This window comes from Canis lupus, chromosome 6 (assembly GCF_003254725.2).
Source record: "Canis lupus dingo isolate Sandy chromosome 6, ASM325472v2, whole genome shotgun sequence".
NCBI lineage: Eukaryota > Metazoa > Chordata > Mammalia > Carnivora > Canidae > Canis > Canis lupus.
In genome coordinates, this window is record NC_064248.1 from 62,465,208 (window position 1) to 62,488,872 (window position 23,665).

At 38.1% G+C, this 23,665-nt stretch overlaps 1 protein-coding gene and 1 long non-coding RNA gene across 5 annotated transcripts in view; one reads left to right on the forward strand and one right to left on the reverse strand.

The window, feature by feature from the left end:
* The window catches only part of DDAH1 (dimethylarginine dimethylaminohydrolase 1), a 134,265-nt gene that overhangs the window by 94,437 nt on the left and 16,163 nt on the right, over positions 1-23,665 (forward strand). For all 3 annotated transcript variants that reach the window (XM_025417783.3, XM_025417782.3, XM_025417784.3), the window contains exons 2-4: positions 2,291-2,390; positions 8,877-8,950; positions 9,937-10,056. In XM_025417783.3, the coding sequence (XP_025273568.1) occupies positions 2,297-2,390; positions 8,877-8,950; positions 9,937-10,056 (288 nt within the window). In that variant the 5' untranslated portion in view covers positions 2,291-2,296. The remainder of the gene's footprint in view (positions 1-2,290; positions 2,391-8,876; positions 8,951-9,936; positions 10,057-23,665) is intronic.
* The window catches only part of LOC118354921 (uncharacterized), a 66,438-nt gene that overhangs the window by 22,449 nt on the left and 20,324 nt on the right, over positions 1-23,665 (reverse strand). For both annotated transcript variants that reach the window (XR_007411547.1, XR_007411548.1), the window contains exon 2: positions 6,674-6,775. This is a non-coding gene — a long non-coding RNA (uncharacterized LOC118354921). The remainder of the gene's footprint in view (positions 1-6,673; positions 6,776-23,665) is intronic.

Consider the following 23,665-nt stretch of genomic DNA (forward strand, 5'->3'; position numbering starts at 1 on the left):
TGGGCTAACTTGACCTATTCAACTGAACCTTTAGAATTAATGCTGTTTGTCTGACAGTTTCTCTCCACCCTGAGTAATGCTGAGTTCCACTATGCAAGGTTAGTGTCTCAGTAAAAGGTGGGTGTGTTGTTTGGCCTTTTTTTTTTTTCCTCTTGAAAGTTAATTAAGTCAACATTAACCATGGCTATGTAACCGCAGAATGGGCAGTTTCTTTGAAGGCTCATGGTTTGGATCTTTTCCTGTAAAAATTCCCACTTCTATAGTTATATTTAGTGTTCTAACTGCCTGAATAACTGACTTGCAATGGGCCCGTGTGTGAGGGCAATACTGGGCCTTGTTTGCAACCGAGTTTGTCTGCTTCATGGAACCAGTATGCCAAGAGTTTGTGGTTCTCCATGGACATCCTCCCAGGTTCAGCCTCTCTTGTTTCTTCTCCAGAAATTTCCCTGGAGTTAGCATTGCCGATTTGATGCCATATGGTTCTACAATTCTCAGAACTATTTACTTGACATTTAACAAATTTTTAAACTTGTCCATACCCTTAACTCTGAAAGTAACATGATATCATCAATGTTTGTGTTATGGACCTATCCTGATGACTTTGTTTATAGAGATGTGACTGAATATTTAAGGAGAAAAAGAAAAGTACGGGCCTTGTGCAAAAGCCAGCCTTTTCATATTGGTGCAGCTGTTTTAACTTTTAAGAAACCACAAGCATTTTATCCTCTAAGACTTTAATTTGAAAGACACAGGACTTTTAAAGAAATACAATGTTTCTGAAGCTGGTATTTATTAGCCTCCCTACTTCTGTTCTCTTTAAACACCTAAGAATCAAATAAAATTTCTCTTTAAACTCTTAAGAATCAAGTAACATTACATATACATTTTTCAGATCAAAATGCATGTTATTGCTGTATTCCTAGTAATCTTTGAAATGTTAAATTACAATACAAGCAATAGCATCGCGCGAGAGACAAAAGGTACAGTAGCTGCATTCTAAAGATCTCTTTGCAAGCTCAGAGAATTTTCCATAGACTCAAAGGCAGATGCCAGAAGGAAATGGTTGTGTTTTCTTGGGTTCACAGTAGCCCAGAAAGCCATGGTAAATGTTATTTTGCTTCTTTTTTTATGCTACAGTAATGATTCCCCTTCTTGTTACATAGAAAAACCTATTCTGCTGGTAAAAGAGAACACTAGATATATTTATTACGACATGAAGACCATTTTGTCCATGGAAATAAGTTTTTATTGTTCTGAGTCACTCTGGTTTGTAGAATTTTTACATGAGTTCCAGGACAAGGATGAGATGATCTATTTATTTTAATTTGTATCCTCTTTTTCTTTCTTTGCATGAATGTCAGGCTTGTTGTCAGAATATTTCCATATTTTTATTACTTCAGAAGTTACTCTGCTGTAGTTGTCTCCTAAACTCTTCATTGACAATTCAGCTTGTGTCCTGGGCATGTTGTATTTTGGTTGAACTACCAGCTTTTCTCAGTGTCATGTGATCTCTTGTTTTTCCTTTCTCCCCTATTCATATTTTCTGGATGTATGTCTTCACCATGTCAAAGTTTATACAGACCTTCAGAAATATTTGAATTGTTGAACTGCTGGAAGGATGTGAATTAAACTGTGAATTTCAAAGGGCATTTGTCATGCCTTATATGTTTTCTTGCATTAAAAATAAGCCTCACTAGAAGTACTCCCTAATTCAGCCCAGAATATCTCTGTGCTTTAGACTATACCCTGGAATCTTAAAAAGACCCTGAAGTTAATTTTCAAGTATTCTTTGGTTTGACTGCAATTATTGTATTTGTTAATCACCTCTAGGGACCTAGGTTAAATTTAATTAGCAGTTTAGACCTACAGAGAAGCCTTAGATGTTGTGACATCTTAGAAAATATTTGAACAGAAAACATGACTATCCTGTGGGCTGAGATTTCGAGTTACAGGTTATTGTCATTGATATTTCTTCCATATATTACTCAGTGTGTGTGCAGTTCTGACTTACTGACTGACTTAAGGTTTAAAATTAGATCTTGTTGGGGATCCCTGGGTGGCTCAGCAGTTTAGCACCGCCTTCAGTCCAGGGCGTGATCCTGGAGTCCTGGGATCGAGTCCCACGTCAGGCTCCCTGCTTGGAGCCTGCTTCTCCCTCTGCCTGTGTCTCTGCCTCTCTCTCTCTCTCTCTCTCTCTCTCTGTGTCTCTCATGAGTAAATAAATAAAATCTTAAAAAAAAAAGAAAAGAAAATGATAGGATATCAATCTGAATCATTTTATTTTCAACAGGTTGACATGATGAAAGAAGCATTAGAAAAACTTCAGCTCAATCTAGTAGAGATGAAAGATGAAAATGCAACCTTAGATGGTGGAGACGTCTTATTCACAGGTATCTTCATCCTCACTCTCTCCTACTCAAAACTAAATACCTGGCTTGTGTTCACTTGTTTAACTAACTATAGGGTTGGTTGGTTGTTTTTTTTTTAATTACCAAAGTAAAAATGCTAACTGTAGGGAATTTGGAAAATACTGAAAAGCACAAAAGAAATTAAACAAAACTGACCTTTTATTCAAAGATAATCATTTCAACATTTGGGTGTGTGTCCTTTTAGTACTTTTGTATGCATGTTGTATTTGTTTATTTTTTTACAAAAATGTTATCAGCGGGTACCTATCATTTTGTAGATTGCATCTACTATATTCTACAATGTGAGTTTGTGGGTAGCATGGTTTTGCATTGTATGTTATTATATCTGGTTTGCATTTAAAAGATTCTTAACTCAAGATGCATCATTTACAAATAATTTTCTTGCCCTGACAGCAAGATGAATTTAAATAATTTCAATGCAAATTGATTTGCCTTCAATGCCAGATGAGTAATAGCAGAACTCAACAAAATATAAACAGCTAATATTATTATGGATCTAACTAGAATCAGCTTTTATAGAGGGCATAATATTGCTTGTAAAGAAACAGTAATTGTAGCGTTTAACCTTTCCAGCTCTTTATGATCGTATTATTGCTTTGCAAAAGTCATGTACTAAAATGGATCCCCAGATTCATTCTAGTTATACTGATAAGTAAGACAATTGATAATCATTTTTAATTTATAGTGAGAGTTTATTTTTCCCTCAGTGTCAGAGATTATAAATACCTGTCTCCTAGATGTAGCCCTACCAGCAAGGGCAGGTTCCCAGGGACTGGGGAAATGTAACACAGGTGGCCAACTGAAAACATGAAGCTTTTTGAGTTCTAATATTTTAGCTTATGTGAATTTTATATTGAATCCTTTGTGTATATAGAGAAAATATAGCCATCTTCATCTTAATATAAATATAATGCTTTGTAGTCCTTACATTTTTATATAATAAATGTTCTTGGAGGGGGAGAGATATTTTTCCTGTGACAACTAATTCCTTGCTCAGTGTCATGTACCTATGGGTGAAGCCACTGTGTGGCTGATCTCCAGGTGACACCACTCTTATCCCAGACTTCTGAACAGTACCCGCTGGAGTTATGCACTGCACAACCTGTGCTACTATTGTCACAGGCAAGGGCCCTGCCTCTGGGGCACGGTGTGCACACCCAGTGAGCTCTAAGAATGCAGAACCAAGGGGTCAGGGAGGCCTACGCTGCATTCTCAGCTCTGGCCATGTCCAAGCAGACTCAGGCATTCTTTTGAATCTGCCTAGTAAGTTCCCTTTAGATATTCTTTGTGTCTCCCATTGATGGCACTTTCATTCTTTTTGCAACACAGAACAACAGCCTGTTTCTCTTAGAAAATAGGCTTTTGTGAAAAGTGAGATGTGTAAATCACGCTTCTTTACAATAAAAACCCTTTTGTACTGGAACATAGCCATGTAATAAATAACTTCTTGTAAGCAGGTACAGATAATATTTGAAGTATGGTTTAAAACCAAACTGTGGGAACACCTGGGTGGCTCAGTGGTTGAGCGTCTGCCTTTGGCTTAGGTAGTGATCCTTGGGTCCTGGGATGGAGTCCCACATCGGGCTCTCCACAAGGAGTCTGCTTCTCCCTCTGCCTATGTCTCTGCCTCTCTCTTTGTGTCTCTCATAATAAATAAATACAATATTTAAAAAATAAAAATAAAACCAAGCTGTGTTCACGGCCATTTAGTTATCGTAACAGCTGAGCTGAACAGATTCCCTAAAACCTTCTCAGGTCATGACACAGCTTATGCTAGAAATCTCTTCCTTTGGTCGGAGATCTTTCCATAGCCTTTCAACCCTTATGTTTTGGCCCCAACTTCTAATTAGGTACCTAAGAACTGAGGCTTGCCTTTGACACTATCTGTAATTTCTTTTGGTAATATTTAAACCTTAAGTTAATATCTTGAAAGTTATTTTATTCAAAATTGAGATAGTCCTCGGATATTAGATCTTTATCTGCGTGGCACCTCATTCGTGCCTGATGCCTGGTCCTGCCTTCTTCTACTTCCTACTTCTCATGTTTTTTCCTTTTTGATTTAATCATGATAAAATACATATAACATGAAATTTTCCATTTTAACCATTTTTAAGTATACAATTCAAGGAGCATTAACCACATTCATGATATCGTCCAGCCATCACCAATTTTTAGATTGAGCAGAGTTGGGTAAAAAACAAAATCTGTAGTACTTTCCATGCGTTCTGGGTCCTCTTTCTTCTGCAACTCAGAGCTTCATTAACAGTTTATCAGGAAATGGACAGAAGGAAAGCAACTATCCAACTCCAGTTCCACTGAGAATCTTGTGAGTCAGGTGTCAGCTACTGGCAGAAATTATTTCAATCCTATTTCTCTTAAATAGATGTCAACTTACCTCTACTTTTATTTTTTATTCTTGTGAAATATGGAGCAAATAAAAATAGTTATAAATGTCTATGTACAGTTTAAAGACCAATGATAAAATGAGCACCTGGTGCCTGCCACCTGGCTTAAAGAAATAGAATATTGCCGGGACCACAGGAGCCCTACTGCCAACCTCTAGCTTCTTTCAGCCTGAGGTAACCACTGTCCTGCATTTTGCATTAATCTTGCCTTATCTTTCTTTGAGTTTTACCTCAATCTATGCATTCCTAAATTATATGTTGTTTAGTTTTACTTGTCTTATAACTTTATATGATCAGGGTCATACTATATGAACTATTCTGCGATTTGTCTGTTTTCGATCTAACTTGCTGTAGTAGCTATAGCTTTTCATCCTTCACTGCTGTGTGGTATTCCATGGTTAAGAATATACCACAGTGTATTTATCCATTCTACTACTGATGTGTATTTGAGTGTTTTCCAGTTTTTTCAATTATTTTCAGTATTGTACATTCTTTGTATGTCTCCTGGGAATGTATATGAGTTTCTCTAAAGTAAACAGCGAGAAATGGAGTTTCAGGTGATAAACACTTTTTGCTCCAGTGAAATGTATATGATTTTCTTCTTGAAATCTATTGATGTGGTTAATTGCACTAATTTATTTTTCTGATACTTGATCAATTTTGCATCCCTAGGATGAAGTCAAACTCTATCATGATATATTCTCTCTTTACTACAGTGCTGGATTTACTTTGTTCATTTTTTTCTTAAGACTTTCATTTCTATGACCTGTAATTTTTCTTGCTTTCCTTCTCTGATTTTGGTAAAAGAGTTGTGTTAACCTTATAACATACATTAGGCAATATTTCTTATGTTTCTATTCTCAAGAATCAGTACTATTTGAATTGCGCATTCCTTGAACTTTGATAGAACTTACCTATAAACAGGCTCTGTGGGCCAAGTACTTTCTCTGTGGAGGGATTTTAAACCAATTCAATTCCTTTAATGATTGCATGAATAATTGAGGATTTTATGAGTCAGTTTTTGAGAATTCTGTTGTCTTCTAATATTTTATCTATTTTATCTAAGTTGTCAAAATGTTGGATATAAACTTCTTATCTTCTTTATATCTGTTTTAAGCTTCATGGCACTATACCTATGTCCCTTTTTCATTTGTAATGTTTATTTGTGCCTTTTCTTTTTTCTTTTGTGCCAGAGATCTGTCAATTTTATTAATCTTTCCAAAGAACCAATTTTGGACTTTGTTCAATCCTCTCTCTCTCTCTCTCACAGGTTTCTTTTCCTCTTCCTGTTTCTATCTTTAATTCCTTCCTTCAAATTTCTTTTTTTTTTTCTGTCCTTTTTTCTTACATTTCAAGTTGGAACTTTGCCTCTTTAATATTGAACCTTTTCTCATCTAAATGCAAGTAGTTTAAGCTATGTAATTTTGCTTCCAAGTATTGCTTTAGCTAAATCCTTTGTGTTTTGATATATGTTTGTTATTATTAGTTTTAGATGTTTTCTAATTTCCATTATGACTTACTCTTTGACTCATTCATTCATGTACAATGATGTTATTTTAAAACATATCAGTCATTATTGTAAGCTACTAGGGACTCTACTCACTACTCTGATAGTTAATAAGTGAAGGAAAGTTTCAGGCATTCAACTATCTTTCCTTTATGAATTTTATTTCAAGTAGGCCAAATACTTGAGAAAGTTTTTTTTTTTTTGAGAATTCTAGCCAGTAAATATAGATTCCTAATAAAATAATGGATCTTTGCAATGATCATCAAAGGCTATTAAAACGTTTCTATGAAAACTTGTGGGGATCTTTATAATGGAGAAATCAGGCTACTCACCATTGAACACACAGATTATTGCGTAGTATCACTGAAAATGTGGCTGTCAGTCAAGTGCCACATGATGTGATACAATAGTTCAGCCCCACCTCTGAAGTAGTCCTGTCAAAAAAAAATTTTAACAAGAATCTAATTAAGCATCTATATGAAACTATCAGTTTCCTGAAAATACAAAGTATAAAGGAACAATTTCATGTTAGATGATACACAGGAAGTAACCAGCCAAATCCAGAACACAGCGGGATCATCAATAGGATGAATGACCTAGCTTCTCCTATAAAAGAATGAGGTAAAAGGGTAAATTGATACAGAAATGACCTAAGAGACAAAACAACAACAAATTTTTTTTAACATTTTAGTTCTAAAAGTTCAATTATTTTCATCAGAAAGCCCATTTAGGGGATGTAGTCCACTATTCTACCAGAAACAGAAATCCAACTTACTTTTTTTTTTTTAATATTTTTTTTCAACTTTTATTTATTTATGATAGTCACAGAGAGAGAGAGAGAGGCAGAGATATAGGCCGAGGGAGAAGTAGGCTCCATGCACCGGGAGCCCGATGTGGGATTCGATCCCGGGTCTCCAGGATCGCGCCCTGGGCCAAAGGCAGGCGCCAAACCGCTGCGCCACCCAGGGATCCCCCAACTTACTTTTTAAAGAGATAAGCAGTTTGCTTTTCTTTGTGCTTGGCTACCTTAGTCTTTTAAAAAGGAAATAGTGTGCACACACACCATTATAAATTTGTTTAATTTTTTAAATGTTTTTCCTAAAAATTATATGTAAATCTAATTTATAAATCTATTTTATATTAAGGAAAGAATTAAGGATTAAGGGAGAGAATTAAGGGATTTGTTTTTTTTATTTTCAGCTTTTTTAATAAAGTAGGTAATACTTTTATCAAATAAAAGATCTTTCCCTTAGTTAAGTTTTAATTTATATGTAGTGAGTTTTCTCAAGAGACAACACAGACATACCATTACCAAACAAAAAACAAAAAACCTGTGAGTCTGCCATCAAAGAGTGGCTCTGTCTGCCAAGAGCATAAACCATTGGAACTTATCATAACATCATTTGACCTATGTCTTTACCTCTTTCATAAGGACATCATGAGGATTAAAGTTGTAACATCTGTAAAGTCTATCAAGCAATTCTTTCTACATTGTTTCTATTCTTATGCTTTACCCTAATGTTCTGGATCAAGATTTGTACTGATTTCTCTGAATATTTTTTCACATTACATGTAGAATTCTTTTTCAAAGAATTGAGGGAAGTTAAGGGTCCTCATAATTACATATTGCCTATCACTACCTATTATAATTAATTGTTTGCTTGCCCCTAACTAGGGAGACCATTTGTATTTGGTGTTTTGCCTTCTGAGAAGAAAATTTATGGAATTTCAGAAAGCCAAATAAATAGAAAGTTCCATCCTCCTGAAATTTAGTACTTTGCAAATAGGCATCTCTGATGTTTTAATTTGAAACAAAAAGTAAGAGTTTTAAAGACATCTCTTTAGAGGTCAGGCCCAAAGACTAGTCAGTGCTAAACTCTCTTTACATGGATAGTTTCTTCAACCTTTACATCATTAGAAGAAAAGGAATCCAACTTCATCTCAAATGTTTAGTGTTACTCTTGTAGGGTAAAAAAAGGGAAGCCTAAAAAAAATAAAATAAAATAAAAGGGAAGCCTTACTAACTTATTGCTATTACTTAATTTTTTATTTTTTATTATACATGAATGTATTTAATCGTGTTATTTCCTAAGTGGAACATTTATTCTTTTATTGTGCTAAAATATACATATTGTAGAATTTACCATTTAACTATTTTTAAGTGTATAGTTCAGAGACATTAACTACATTCACATTATTTTGCAACCATCACCACCATCCATCTCCAGCACTTTTTCACCTTCCCAAACTAAAACTTCATACCCATTCAACACTGACTTCTCACTTCCCACTCCCCTCAGGCCCTGGCAACCACTATTCTACTTTCTACCTCTGTGAATTTGAAAGTGTTTATTTCTAAGGATAAAGCTTGAAATCAGATTTGTGTTAAGAAAGCAGGGGTCAGAGTACAAGCAGAGCTGCCTTCTGTGGTAGGAAAGAATCGTTTGATGCTTTAAGGTCATTATTTACAGATAAAGAAATAGTGGGCTGTCCCTGGTGCCATCTACTCACTATGTTCCATGACATTTATTATAGGCAGAGAATTTTTTGTGGGCCTTTCCAAAAGGACAAATCAACGAGGTGCTGAAATCTTGGCTGATACTTTTAAGGTAGGTAAAGGATAATTTATGCCTGGCATACAGTAATAAATATTCATAGATGTCACCAGCTTTGCAAAATAATTCCTAATATTTGTACATTTGCTAGAAATTTTAAGAGCTTTCAAATTCAAATTTCTCAATAAATAGGCTGCACTGGGCTACCATATCCACAAAAGACAAAGTTATAGTGAACATCTTCTATTTTCTCCCAGTGTATAATCATACAGCCACCTGGCAGGTTTCATGGCACAATGAATGACTTTTAAAAAAAATCTGGAGACCCAACTGACTCGAACATGAAATGTAGATTTTTCACACTGGAATCAAGAATCACTTGTACTCAGTACCTACTGTGTGCTGGAAACTGGGCTTGATATTGTGTGTACATCCTCTCAAAGTCCCTTTACTCTATTGATTATTAATAGATTGACTCACCAGACTGCTTAGGAAGGGATATATAGTAAAGAAACTCTTTTGCCTTGAGGATGTGAAGCTCTAGTTTGCACAGGAAATTCAGACATCCTTCCAGAGTAGCCCACTCCATGGATCAACCAGCAAAGCTAGCTATTGACACAATCACACATCTGGAAGGAGGCTCTGCATTTTCTTCTTAAAAGTAGTCTTTATTGGAGTGCCTGGCTGGCTCAGTCGGTTAAGTGTCCAACTCTTGATTTCACCTCGGGTCCTGAGATGGGGCTCTGTGTCTGCTCCATGCTGGGTGTGGAGCCTGCTTAAGATTCTCTCTCTCCCTCTATCTCTGCCCCTCCCTAGCTCCATGCATGTGCACTCTCACTCTCTTTCTTTAAAACAAAACAAAACAAAAAAAGGTAGTCTTTATTTAACTGGCAATACCAAAAACTACAGGTCCCAGTTTATCTTCCAGATATTCAGGGCCCCTGGCAACCTCCCTAGAAATAGCCCTGTTTCAGGCAGATTTAAATCAGTTTTAGAATTATTCTGCAATGACACACTGCTTATTTCTATCATACATGTAGGACTATGCGGTCTCCACAGTCCCGGTGGCTGATGCTTTGCATTTGAAGAGTTTCTGCAGCATGGCTGGGCCTAACCTAATCGCAATTGGATCCAGTGAATCTGCCCAGAAGGCTCTAAAGGTAAATACAAAACTGCGCTCCTTTGAAATGCAGCACGCAATGCCTGCCACATGGTTTTCCTAATTTTGTCTAGTGGATGGTCAGCAAGCAAGACTGGCAGGAAGACAACAGGCTGGTACTTGAACTTTCTTCGATAAACACCTTCATGACCTCACATTCATTGGGAATCAGAACACCTAAATGTAGGAAGAACTCTTCACTGGTGAACTATTCTTACTCATACACCAGGTATCCTTGAAAGGCCGTGATTCAGAATAAGAAATATTGAACACATCACAGTTATTTCCTCTGGGGAAAAGGAGGGCATGCCACTGGTAGTGCTTTTCTTAAGTAAGACAGTTGGTACACCAAGGGTTGTTGTATTATTCTTATCCTTTTGTGTGTCTGAAATAGTTCATAATAATCTTTTAGAAAGGCATGATTCAAAAGTACATAAAAACCTTAACTTCTTTGCATTTGGAATACTTAGGACAAGAATTTGTCTCATTTCACAGATGAGAACTGGAAAGCCCAGAAAAATAATGATTTGTCCAAATCACAGAGCTAGGTCAATAGTGGAAGTCATTGATAATGAAGAAAACCTTCCACTGCTATAGTACTTTATAGTCCAAAGACATTTTCCTTGTCCATAAGAGCCCTGAAAGATGATCGGAATGCTCCATCAGGGCAAAGACCATGACTGTTTTGCTCACCATTTTTCTCCTTTTTGCTTGGTCCATGCTGGGGCCCTTAATAAATATCAGATGAATGATGAATAAATGAGAGAGATGGTATTATTTCCATTTTGCAGATGAGAACTAGATCAAATGACTCATCCCAGGCCACAAGGCTAACACTAAATGGTGGGCTGGATTACTACCTTTTTCTCACAACTTACTAAAGGACCAAAGACAAAAGCTCCTCTCAGCCAAAGAGAGGAAATCTATATGCCCCAAGGCGCACAATTAATTTTTTTGCCCTTTTAAGTCTTTACTCGTCTACCTTAGTGCTAGACTTGGTCCAGTTTGTCTCAGAAGAAATCATTGCCTACCAATTGCTGAGTTTTTCCCCCTTTATTTCCTGCAGCTTCTTCAGCAAGCAATCCTGGCCTTTCCATCTTCTTTTACTCATACTGTATCTTTGACTGTATTTCTAGGACTTTTAACAATTGTTGAACCTGTCTGAGAATTTGAATTTGGTGGCTTTTTCTATGTTTCCTTTAGAGAATATCTTTTGTTCTGCTTCATCTGGAAGGCTGTGTTAACTTTCCACATATATGAAAGGTGGTGGTCTTGAAAGAAAATGTTTGATGGATGGTATCACTCAAAGGATCTAGGAGGATTATTTTTCTTCTCAGGGACTAACTGTGGTGTCTCCGTGGCAGCTGGGTTGGTTGGCACATGTCTGAAATAGAGTATAAGGGAAGGAGAGGGCTGAAGCTGGCCTCTGCTGTGCTTTTGTGTTAATTAGCAGATGGGACATCCTCTGGGTAGACAAATTACAAAAAGTAGCCCCATCTGCGATTCTGGATAGACTAGACCCCTAACTCAAATAGCTTGGTCCCTAACTCAGAAATGTCCTAACTCAGAAACTTAAAAAGTCTGGAGAAATTAATGCATAACAAACTAAGAGAGAATACAGTATGGTTAACTAGAAAAACATTATATGAAGTAGCCCTGACTGCTATTCCTAGGATAGGATAGAGCTCCTTGAGGACTAGATATTCAGTGAGAACCTCATGGACAAAAATGGGCTAGATGTGGATCTTAAAGGATTCCCGGTAGGGACACAGTACAGACACAGACTGAGCCAGATACGTACATGAGATTTGAACAAGCTAGTCCAACCAATAAAGAGTTTTCCTGGGGGCTCCTGGAGATATGGCTATATGGAGCAGGTGAAGTCTGAAGAGGTAGCGACTTAAAAGTGAAGAAGAAGATGAATTTATCTCCATGAAGCAGGAGTCTGAACTTCTGAACAGAAGGGTCTGTACTGCTTTAGAGATGTTGGACCACTATTCTTTTGGAAAGAAAGAAGAAAAGAATGAAGGGGGAAGACCCTGCAATCAGAAGAGAGAACGACTGATAACCTGGAAAAAGAAACCCAAGCCAAGTCCCATTGTATGCCTTGGACTTGCCACCATTTCTCCATTCATCTTTCTCATCTCCTCATCAAGTCAGGTCCCCTAGGGTCACATCTTTTAAGGGCATTCTGTGTGGACTTTATAGTCCTCCTTCCTGTAGAGTTTATTTGAGTTAGTGTTAATAATGATGTTCACTCTATACTTGAAACATTCTGTGTCAGAAGCTATAAATAATCCTCACTGACTGCAAAGGTATTCACTCTTTAGAGATCATATTTTCCATCAGCAAATGTGCTTCCTAAACCATGGGCCTGTAGAGTTGGCAAATGCCCACCTGCCATGTTTCTAGCATCAAAAAGGTTTTCTTTTTTTTTTTTTAAAGATTTTATTTATTTATTCATAGAGACACAGAGAGAGAGAGAGAGAGAGAGAGAGAGAGAGGCAGAGACACAGGCAGAGGGAGAAGCAGGCTCCATGCAGAGAGCCTGACCTGGGACTCCATCCAGGGTCTCCAGGATCACGCCCTGGGCTGCAGGCGGCGCTAAACCGCTGCGCCACCGGGGCTGCCCCAAAAAGGTTTTCTTACTTTGTAGTGAAAGCCGAGGAACAAACTGAATGGAAGAATAATGAGATCTCCAAACAGGCATATTCTCAGGTCAGAACTAGGTGGGTTAGTGAAATTCACATTTAATGAGCTGAACTGTTTATGTATTTGAGAACAGCTTTGGCTGTTATATTAGAAAAGTCAATAAAACTGATAGTGTGGTAAGTCCTACTACTAATTTGGATATAATACTGATATAGGTAGGCAGGAAGACAAATGGATAGAGACATATAGATCATTTGCACATAGTGAACACATATAGGTTTTAATTTTTCCATTTTATAAATGAAAATACTGAAATCTGATGAAATAAAATGTTTTGAATACAATCTTCTGGAATCAGATTTCCTTAGTTTTCCTCTCCCCATTTGCCTACCCCACTCCATACTCATTCTTTTACAGTTAGAAAGCTTTTCCCAATTATTTTGCCATAGATTTGTTTCAGCTGAGCTTCCTCTTTCTCTGCCCCTCTCTCCAACTACTCACCACCTCTTCCCATTTTTTGCTGTGGTGTCCAGGATCTGACTTGTCAGGAAAGATGTGAGTTTGGTCTCGGATGTCTGTTGTTCCCTTGCAAATCTTTTGATGTCTCTGTGGAGAAACCCATGGCCACTTGGGCATCTCTTGGAAGGGCATTTAAGAGTGGAGGTGAATTGTGCCTTCCTGTGCCACACACTGAGAGCTTGAATATTTCTCACATCTGTCACTGCTTGCTGAATACTTGCCTCCTTCAGAGCCAGAAAACTACTTCTTACATATTCATGCAAAGCTGAGAGCCTAAGGGTTTCTGGAAGCCTTATTGCATTTGAAACACTTTGTAATGGGTTGCAATCGATTCTTGGTTAATGAAGTGGGATCTTATGGAGATAGTCATCATACCTGTCTAGGTTGTAGTAGATTTAATAATGTGTGCATTGTATATTTAAATGAAGTCATCAATCTAGGAAGACTTTAGCGACTCTGCTGAAAAGCCCAGAACATATTTAATACAGAGCACATTTAATACAGAGTATATTTAATGAAGGGAAGGAAGGAAGGAGGACATATTATTCCTGCAGTTTATTGTTGATACATTCAAGGTACTAGAAGCTAGGTTGATTTGAACAAATACGTAAAGACATTTAACATTAAGTCTTATCCTAGAAATACTATTATCTAAGCAAAATCCATCTTCAGACCAACCTGTCCATTCTATGGTTTTTCCCTCCACACTTCCCATCATTCTGCACATGCCTCTGGGCAACTATACCTTCATCCTGCCCTTCTAGCTATAAACAAAAATAGTGTAAGATTAATTAATTCTTACATGAGCAATAGACCTACTAGTACTCTGGCAGAAGGAATGTTTGCCTTCTCAAAGATGATAAGAGCTCCAGTTGCTGCATAGCTGGAGCTGCTGGTCATAAACATAATTTGAGCAAAAGAAGTCAATCACCAAGAAATATATATTCTATTATTTCATTCATTTAGACAGGAGACAAAACTATGCTGTCAGCAGTCAGAATAGTGGTATTTTAAGGAGTGAGGAAGTCATGATCCCCGGGGCTGCTTTGTATGTTTAATTTTTAAAGTTCACAAAAATATGTATATAATGTATTATTGGAAGTGGGCTGAGATTAATTTACAGAAATAATTTTCCAATAGTGGGGTCTCTCAGACCCCTGCTTTACCTTCTATATGATTCCTATCTTTCCTGCAGACTAACCTGTTTTTTATTTTATTAATTAAAAAAAATAGACAAACTTTGTACCCCTTGAGTAACATCTCCTCATTTCCCTCCCCCCTCAGCCCTTATACACCTGAAATATATATAAGTTTTAATTGTCAGTTATACCTCCGTAAAGTTGGGGAGGCAAAGACACAGCAAAGAGTAGATTTGCACCACATCCCATCCATTTTTTCCTCGATCCATTCCAAAATCGACTTCCTTTCCAGGAACCTGGATTAATTACATGCACTCTGTCACAGGACGACAGACTCTAATTCCTACCTTCTGGAGGGACTCACTGTATTGATTTTTAACTCAATCTCTCCTTGATAGCATTCAGTCCTCTAGTCAATTGGGGGGGGGGGAAGAAAGGAAGGAAGGAAGACAAAGGGAGGGAGGCAGAGAAGGAGGGAAGAGGTGGGGGAGTAACATTTAGCCAAAACTTTCCCCAAACTAATCAGATGAGGCAGCTCTGAGCTAGAGGGGCTGCGTTGCTAACAAGCCAGGGGACTATGCCATCTGTGAACCAGGCAGGAAGAAGAGCGCTCGCACCTTCCTAACCCTTCGCAGAAACCAGTTCTTTTCTCCTTTTGCCATCTGCAATTTTGTTTATTGGCCTCTTTTTAGATTAATAATTCTATTCTTTTGTATCACAATGAATTATTATTTTAAAATGCTTTCGACAGGAGTACTAAAAGGATGTGGTAAGAAAAGAATTATGAGATCACCACTCCTTTTTTTTGTCTTTGTCATGTAAATGGAGCTGAAATCTAGTGCGTGGATTCCAGTAGAGTTGTAATTTTAAATTATGATGCTCATAATGTATCTTGATGGAAATATCTTTTGGTTTCTTATCTACTTCCTGAAATAACTAACTGCATTTGTAAGATTCCTTGAATGAGGACATGGGCTGCTTTGCAGCTAATTTAAATTGCATAGCACGAGGCATGTTTTTTTCTTTTGAATGACTAACTATATAATAGAGGTCACTCAGACAGTATTTCCTCTCATTTTGACTCAGCTTCAGCATTGATTTTATGTCCAAAAATGTCCATGTTATTTTATAGATGGTCATATAAAGGAAGAACATGGAAAAACCCTTAATATGTTTGGATTTTGTATGTTTTTTAATTGCCTGGAATTTCCTTTGATGACAACTGGAACAACAAATAGCAAAAACCAAAAGATAGAATGAGAGCTAACTAGTATCAACAGAGTGATTGAAATGGAAAAATAAAGACTCTGCATTTCTAGTTGTTGTTGTCAAAGTGAATTACAGTGTATAGCCACAAGATTTCCCACTTTGGGTCCCTACCAAATATGAAATGCATGCTGACAATCCCACTGTAGGTTTAATTTAGTCTTATTATTTGGTTGTCTGTTCCAGTTGTATTTACCAGAGCCACAAAACAATGATTTTTTTTAAATATCTACCATGCCTGAATTAAGAAATTAACAGAAAACCAAATAGTCTCTGAGTTTGTAACAACTGTTTATGCTTCTTTTCCTGGCAGCAGTTGCCTTATCTGACGATATTCCCAGAGCTGGATGCCAACAAGGCTAGGGTGGCCAAAATAAAATACTTTGGCATGATAGAGCCATAAATAATCTGAAGCTGTGAGACCAAAACAGCCATGCTGAATTTCAGTCCTAGTTCCAAGGCAGGAAGAAGGTAAAATTGGCCAAGTAGGAGAAAGGGAATAATAATAGGGTTTTTATTCTCTTGAGCTTTCAAGAAAACTTCAGAGAAAAAAGAGGAAGAAATTACATTTAAAGTACTATTTATTCTGTCCATTAAATGATGGGACATTGAAAAATATTCAACAGACTTTATGGGATGTTATAGAGGGAATTCAAGCATATGTTGGGTAACCAAACAAATGGTCTTTGAATGAGCCTTTGAATCCAAGACTCTTACTTACCCAGGGAAAGGCCTAAGTGACCTTAAATCAGTGGTTTTTAATGAGAGGCGGCATAAAACTACCTGAGGAACTTTCTGAAAACACACTACCAGGAACCTAACTCAGAAAATCCTAATGTTCTGGGTCTGGGATCACTTCTGCATTTTTGAAAAGCTCCACAGGTAATTCTGCCTCCCAGGTTTTCTGCAAGTTCCAAAAGCACCTAGAATCCTGAATAATACACACCCGAAGAAGCCAACCACTATACATTATGGGTACAAAACTATGTATTTCCAAGTAGCAATAAAAATAGAGAAAATGTCATGATTAAAGCCATCAAAAGCTAAAAACTCCTTACCTTTTTGCTGCCTAGAGTTCAACATTATATAACTTAAAAAATAATAGCCAACTGGGTAATAACTTGGATGCCATCATTTAATCCATTTGATGGATGCTAAAATTCCTTATGAAAATATTCCAAGTGACCAAAAAATTGCTGTTATCATTTTCTAAGGACAGGATATTTGCATTTGACTCATGTTCTTACACCCTCTCCCCCAAAACACGTGCGTGTGTGCACACACACACACACAGAAAAGTCTGACAGGACTGCAGGTGTGAAGATTAGTGCCAAAGAGACAAAAAGGTTGAACTTCACACCATTACTGATATTAGAGAAGAACTTAGCTTTAAATATAATCATATGTTGATTCTAGTAAAGAAGCATAGTTGTCTAAAGAGCCAAAATGGCAATGAGGGCTAAGCAGATAACTTAGAATCCTAGTTCATGGGTTGTCATTCTGGGTCTACCACCAGCTTCCCCTGTACTCAGTCTCATCCTGAACAAACAAAGATAGATCAGCCTCACTAGGAAATGAGAGCTTCCTTTCTTCTCATCAGAAATTTCAGGATGAGCAGTTAAGGTGAAGGACTGTGTCTTGAACATGTGGATGTACAAACACCTGGCAAAAAGTAGCAACCATTTAATTTAGAAGTGGAGCTTCTAAAGCCTCTCATTACTATCCCCTTTGCACAAAGTCTTCTTAAAAGGCAATAGAAAAAATAAAACAGGCGATCGAAACAGATGAGCTTGAAGCTTGAGCTTCCTGAGCATTATCCAGCAATATTCTTTATTGCTGGATACTCTATGAAAGATACTATCTCAAGCACAGGGGACCTTAAGATGAGTGGGAAACAGTCTTTGCCCTCAAGGTGCCTCCTGCTGAATTGAAGAAACAGGACAGGACATTAAAATAAATAGTGCACAGGGGGATCCCTGGGTGGCTCAGTGGTTTGGCGCCTGCCTTTGGCCCAGGGCGGGATCCTGGAGTCCTGGGATTGAGTCCCGCTTCAGGCTCCCGGCATGGAGCCTGCTTCTCCCTCTGCCTGTGTCTCTGCCCCTCTCTCTCTCTCTCTCTATCATAAATAAATAAATCTTAAATAAATAAATAAATAAATAAATAAATAAATAAATAAATAAATAGTGCACAGTGTAACACAAGATAAATGACTAATAGATGAGGGAACTCTAGAAGAGATAGGAGTTCTGAGGAGGGAGTGATCCCAGGAGATAGGAATCCAAGTCCGAGTGGACCAGAGTGAAGAACAAGCCTGTCATAGAGGAGGAATGGTTATTACAAATAGGACAAGTGGGGGAATATCTATTTTCATAATCAATAGATGATGGCTGGAGCAAGGGCTGAGTACAGGAAAAAAAGTTAAGGTTCCGGAAATAAGTTGAGGCTGGTGCAAAGGCCAAGGAATGAGGGTTTTCTTGTCCGCAGGCTGTGGGGAGGCACTCATAATTTTTTAGCCGAGGTATAAAAGTTGAAGGTGGTATTTTAGAACAAATCTATCTGGCAGTATGCCCATAATGATTTAACAGGCATAAAGATTAGGAGTAATAAAATTAGTTAGGTGCCATCACGCAGTCCAGAAATAAAGAAGAGAAGAGTCTGGGCTAGAGAAGTAGTCGTGAAAATAGAGAGGGCCGTGCAGGAGCAGAGTTCCATTTAGAGTAGTAACAGAACACTGTGACTGAGGGATTTGAGGGGCATGGGAGAAAAAAGGAGCAGATCAGCACTTTGACAGATATTTATAGAACCCCTGTTCTGTGCTAGGCCTTGTACTAGGTCCTAGGGGACAGTGATGAACAAAATGACTTCAGAAATGACTACCAGATGGTGACTTTGGTGGAATTTTTGCAAAAGAGTTCCACTCTCCCTGTCACCATGAACTCAGTCCTCCCCATCTACACAGGAACAAACCATAGAAAATCTGTGGGCAAAAGTATGTTGCTGGATTTCGCTGACCTAGATTCACATTTTGGGAACTGAGCTAGACGGAGACATATTCAACTGACAGTGGCTCGGGTAGACATCCCCTGTCTAAGCCTGTAGGACACTAACGGGGTTGGCTCCCATTTCAGTTTCCATTGGCAGCAGTCAGTGGCTCATCCAAATTTGGAGTCTCTGTCCTTTACTCTTTTCTGTTTATTTTTTATTATCTTTATCTATTCATCCTAAAGGCACACCAAAAAAATCACTTTAACATTTGCATGCCCTCCATCTCCAACAGTGTCCTATTGTTTTTTGGCTGAATTGAGTTGGCAGAAGACTGTCCACCCCCCGCCAAAAAAAAAAAAAAAAAAAAAAAACCAGGATGATTATCATGTCGTGGGCTGAAAGTGTGCATCACAGCATGACCTACATGACTCTCTCGGCCATGCCAACACCAATACCCTTGATGTTGAAGGGATTAGGAAATGTATCAGTTGAGCTAGAGGGAGGATGGTTGAGTTTTGGGTTACTGTTTCTCCATGGAAATCACATGTATTAAATGCCTTAGGTGTTGATGAGTATCCTATTGCTTGGCTGAAAGTTAATAAAGCATATGGTAAAACATAGACCCTAAAGAGTGACATTTCCACTATAAATTATTTGCTAGTCTCTAGGGGAACCATCCATACTACCTCATACAATACCAGAATTTGGGCCATCCATAGAAATAATCACATGTAAGAGAAACAAATTAAATTTGCTACCACCTTCCTGCAAAACTATTCCACTAGTATTTTTACCCTGCTATTAATAATCACTTACTGGTGTGCCTGGGTGGCTCAGTTGGTTAAGCATCTGACTCTTGGGTTTGGATCGGATCCTGATCTCGTAGCTCATGAGATCGAGCCCCACGTCAGGCTCTGTGCTCAGCAGGAGTCTGCTTGGATATTCTCTCCCTCTGCTCCTTCTTCCCCTCTCACTCATTCACTCTCTCTCTCAAATAAATAAATCTTTAAAAAAAATAATCACTATCTTCCCTTGTTTTTATCTTTTAAATGTCATGTTTGTCCAGCAGTCTTCTTTTTTTTAAAGATTTTATTCATTTATTTGAGAGAGAGAAAGCACAAGCAGGAGGAACAGCAGGCAGAGGGAGACGCAGGCCCCTCACTAAGCAGGGCACAGGATGTGAGGCTCAGTCCCAGGACCCTGAGATCATGGCAGACACTTAACTGACTGAGCCACCCAGGCGTCCCACTCCAACAGTCTTTAAGAATATTTCTAAATCTGCTTTTCATTGATGGTCACTGGATGCTGCAATTGGGTCCTACTGTTACTCAAACACTGTCCATAGATGTTTAAAAAAAAAAAAAAAAAAAAAGGAAGCTTTGCAGATATACTACAATGGCCATTCCCTTTTAATCTCCTTCTGAAGTGAGATTAAGTTCAAGCTATGACCACATATTCAGAGGTGACTCATCATATAGATATTCAACCAAAAAAAAAGCCAATTGGAAGCTAAGTGAAAGATGTTAAGTCTATTGCATTTTATGCACATTTTCCCCTCACTCATTTGTTTTTATATTCACACTCTGGCAAGTGATAAGAGCTCAGTATGGCTCAATATGCAACTACTAGTAGTTGTAATATCAGTAGCAGTAATAATACCTTTTAGGTGTAAAAATCATGTTAATTTAATTTGAGAAGTCTAAGTGATTTTCAAATTTTAGTGTTACCCAAGAATCACATTTGAAATACACATCACATTCCTCAGATTCCCCAGAAGAAACTCTGATTCAACAAGACTGGGATTGAGCACAGGTACCATGGCATGATTTGGTTGCAGGTAATCCATAGATCACACTGTGAGAAGCATTGGCTCTGTCTGGAATTCACCAGATAGCAGTTCCTACAGTGGCATATGATGGCAGGGGGAGAAAATTCATTCTAAAAGTAAATTGCTATGGCCTTGAACTAAAATGCCACCTACTATCATTCAGAATAATATCATACTGAGTAAAATAACTGGCACTTCAGAGAAATAGCTCTTATGTGAAAGAAAACAATGCAGAACTCCACCAGACTATTGAAATACAAATGCTTATGAAGAACTCACTTTTCTCTAAAATGCTGTGCCTTTTTAGGGGGAAATGCTTACAGAATAAAAGACACATATCATGTGTTCCGTCTCTGTCTGTTGATAACACTTGTATATTAAAAACATGTATCTAAAGTGAGTTATTGCTCTAATTCTCATTAGGCACATAGGCCATCAGACTTGAATAGAAAAGTCTACATTTCTTCTACAGTCTGACATCCTATGGCTTGAAAATAAACATGTTACTAAGTTCTTCAAGTAGGACAGGGCACCTGGGAGGCTCACTCAGTTAAGCATCTGCCTTTGGCTCAGGTCATGATCTTGGAATCTCGGGATCTCAGGATCTTGGAATTAAGCCCCACATTGGGCTCGCTGCTTAGTGGGGAGTCTGCTTCCCCCTCTGCCCCACTCATGCTGGTGCTCTCTCTCTCTCTTGCTCAGTCTCTCTCAAACAAAAATCTTAAAAAAAAAAAATCTTAATAAATAAATAAACTTTTCAAGTAGGAATAGTGAAAGGAGGAGGAAAATCCAGATCTCTATTTGGGTAAGAAATTTGTCTGGTCCCATTCCTGAACTTGTTAGGAAGAATTTGAAAAGGACCTCTGGAGAGCAACCAAAGCTGATCAAAGTCTGACATTCCGTGGCCAGTGTTGATTACACAGAAGGGTATGACCCAAGTGTTGATGGGCAACTTCTCTTTGCTAATTAAGTGTGTCTTACAAGAAATTGCATTAGGAGATTTTAGGAGGATTTTAAGATTATTGAATGCTGAAATGCAGTGCTAAAAAGCATTCATTCATTCAACATTCAGCAAATATGTATTGACCATCTACCACACACCAAGCACTGCTGCAAAGCACTGCACAAAGGGTGTAACTGTACCTCCCCGGAAGCTTTTAAATAATCTTTCCTTTTGGAATGACTTGGATACCTTGACTTCATTGGATTCAAACAGTATGTCAATCACCTAAGGAATCAAAATATATATAATGGCAATGTAAAAATATGTATTACTTTCTTAAACCGTTGATGAATGTCAACTGGTCTTTTTCCAACTTCTTATTCTACCCTTCCTTTTTATTGAACCTTGAGTTTCACTTTTTAAAAGATTTCATTTATTTATTTGCAAGAGCGCACATGCATGAGAGGCAGGAGGGGTAGGGGGAGATGGAGAAACAGGCCCTCACTGCTGGGTTCGATCCCGGAACCTCAGGATCAGGACCAGATCTAAAGGCAGACTCTTAACCAACGGAGCCACCCGGGTGCCTGGAACCTTGAGTTTTAAATGAGCATGTTGCCACTTTGAATAAACCCCACATTTCTCAGCTTCCTTTTTACTAAGTATAATAATGAGAACTAAGTATTGCCAATGAGATAAAAGTAGAAGTGCTAGGTATGAAATCCAGGACTTGGACTGAAAAGGAGCAATTATACCTTTTCCCCCTTCCTGAATCTTGCTGCTTGAAAAAAGGATGTGATGGTTGGCACACCAGAGCTATTTTATACCATGAAGACAAGGGTGCGCTATACCCTAAGTATAGCAGAGCAAAAAGCTAGGACTCTGGACTCCTGATGACTGTCAAGTGACTACACTGACTATGACCTCAAAACTCCTCTCACATGAGACAGAAATAAACTTTTTTGAAAGTCATTTGGGGGGGGAGGGGCAAGAGGGCAGATAGTTTCTATTATAGCCAAATTTAGTCTATTATAGCCAAATTTAGATAAAGCCTATTTGTCTGCATTAGGCATTAAGAGAAAAACTCAATTCAAGCTGCCAAAACAATGGAGATTTATTGGTCCATGTAGTTCTAAAGTCATTCAGACTTTACAGTAAGTTTGATTGATCTGCTCAATGATGCCATCAAAGAATCAGATTCTTCTGTGTCTCTTCTCCACCTAACACAGATGCATGTCAGCATAACGCTGGCTCTTAATCAGGGCAGCACAGTGACCACCAGCAGCTTCTGACGACATGCTTGCACACCTATAGTCAGGGAGGGAGACATTAACCTTCTCAGAAAAGTAAGGAAACCTCTTTCAGATCTTGTCTATTCTTATTAGTCTGAATTGGCCATCTGCCCATCTTTAAACCACCTACTATAACCAAGGGGTGAATTACACCAGAGATCCAGTTTCCTGATTGCATGGAGGCATGCTGGGGCACTGCAGCAAACTCTCAGGAGCACCATGGCCTATTTTAACATTTCAAAAATAGCACAGATATACCTGTCAGATAACATACACAGTTCTACTGTTGGCTTGTTTGGACCTAAATTAAATACTAAATAAGCAAAAGTGTTATGGTTCTTTGGGGGGTAGTGGGGGCAGTGAGGAGGGGAGTTGTATTTTGTTTATTTATTTTGGTTTTGGTGTGGTTTGGTTGGTCTCAAGACACCATGAAAATATTACTGAGACACCATTGGTTCTGTGAACCAAGAAAGGAACCTCAGGCCTATAGTCTGGTGGAATTAACTTCCCCCCATTACGTGGGCTACACAGGGCAGTGTAGATATACAAATGAGAAGTGAGGCAGTTACTAAGAAAGCAGAGAATTGGTGTGGAGGAAGGAACCACAATATTCACCAGACCCTGAGAAGAACTAAACCCTGAATCACAATTAGGGAGGGAATTGTCTTTGTTTATGAAAATACAACAGGTCCTTTGGGGTGAAAGGTGCCGTCCTTGAAAGCTTCTGAGCAGACAATACAGCAAAAGAGAAAGCAAAAATGTCCTTTGTAGAAGCACTAGGAACATGGAGATGGAGAGAGAAGAGAAAAACAGAGTTTTTCTGAGAAGAGGCCTCAGCCACAAGACAGGCTTGTCAAGTCTTTGAAGGACACCAGCATTCAGTATTCAATTTTAAGTGTTCATATTACTGCAATATGTCGACCTGCCAAACATGAGAAAAAACTATTACCCTATGTGAATAGGGTTTTTTGAGACAATCAAAGAAAGAC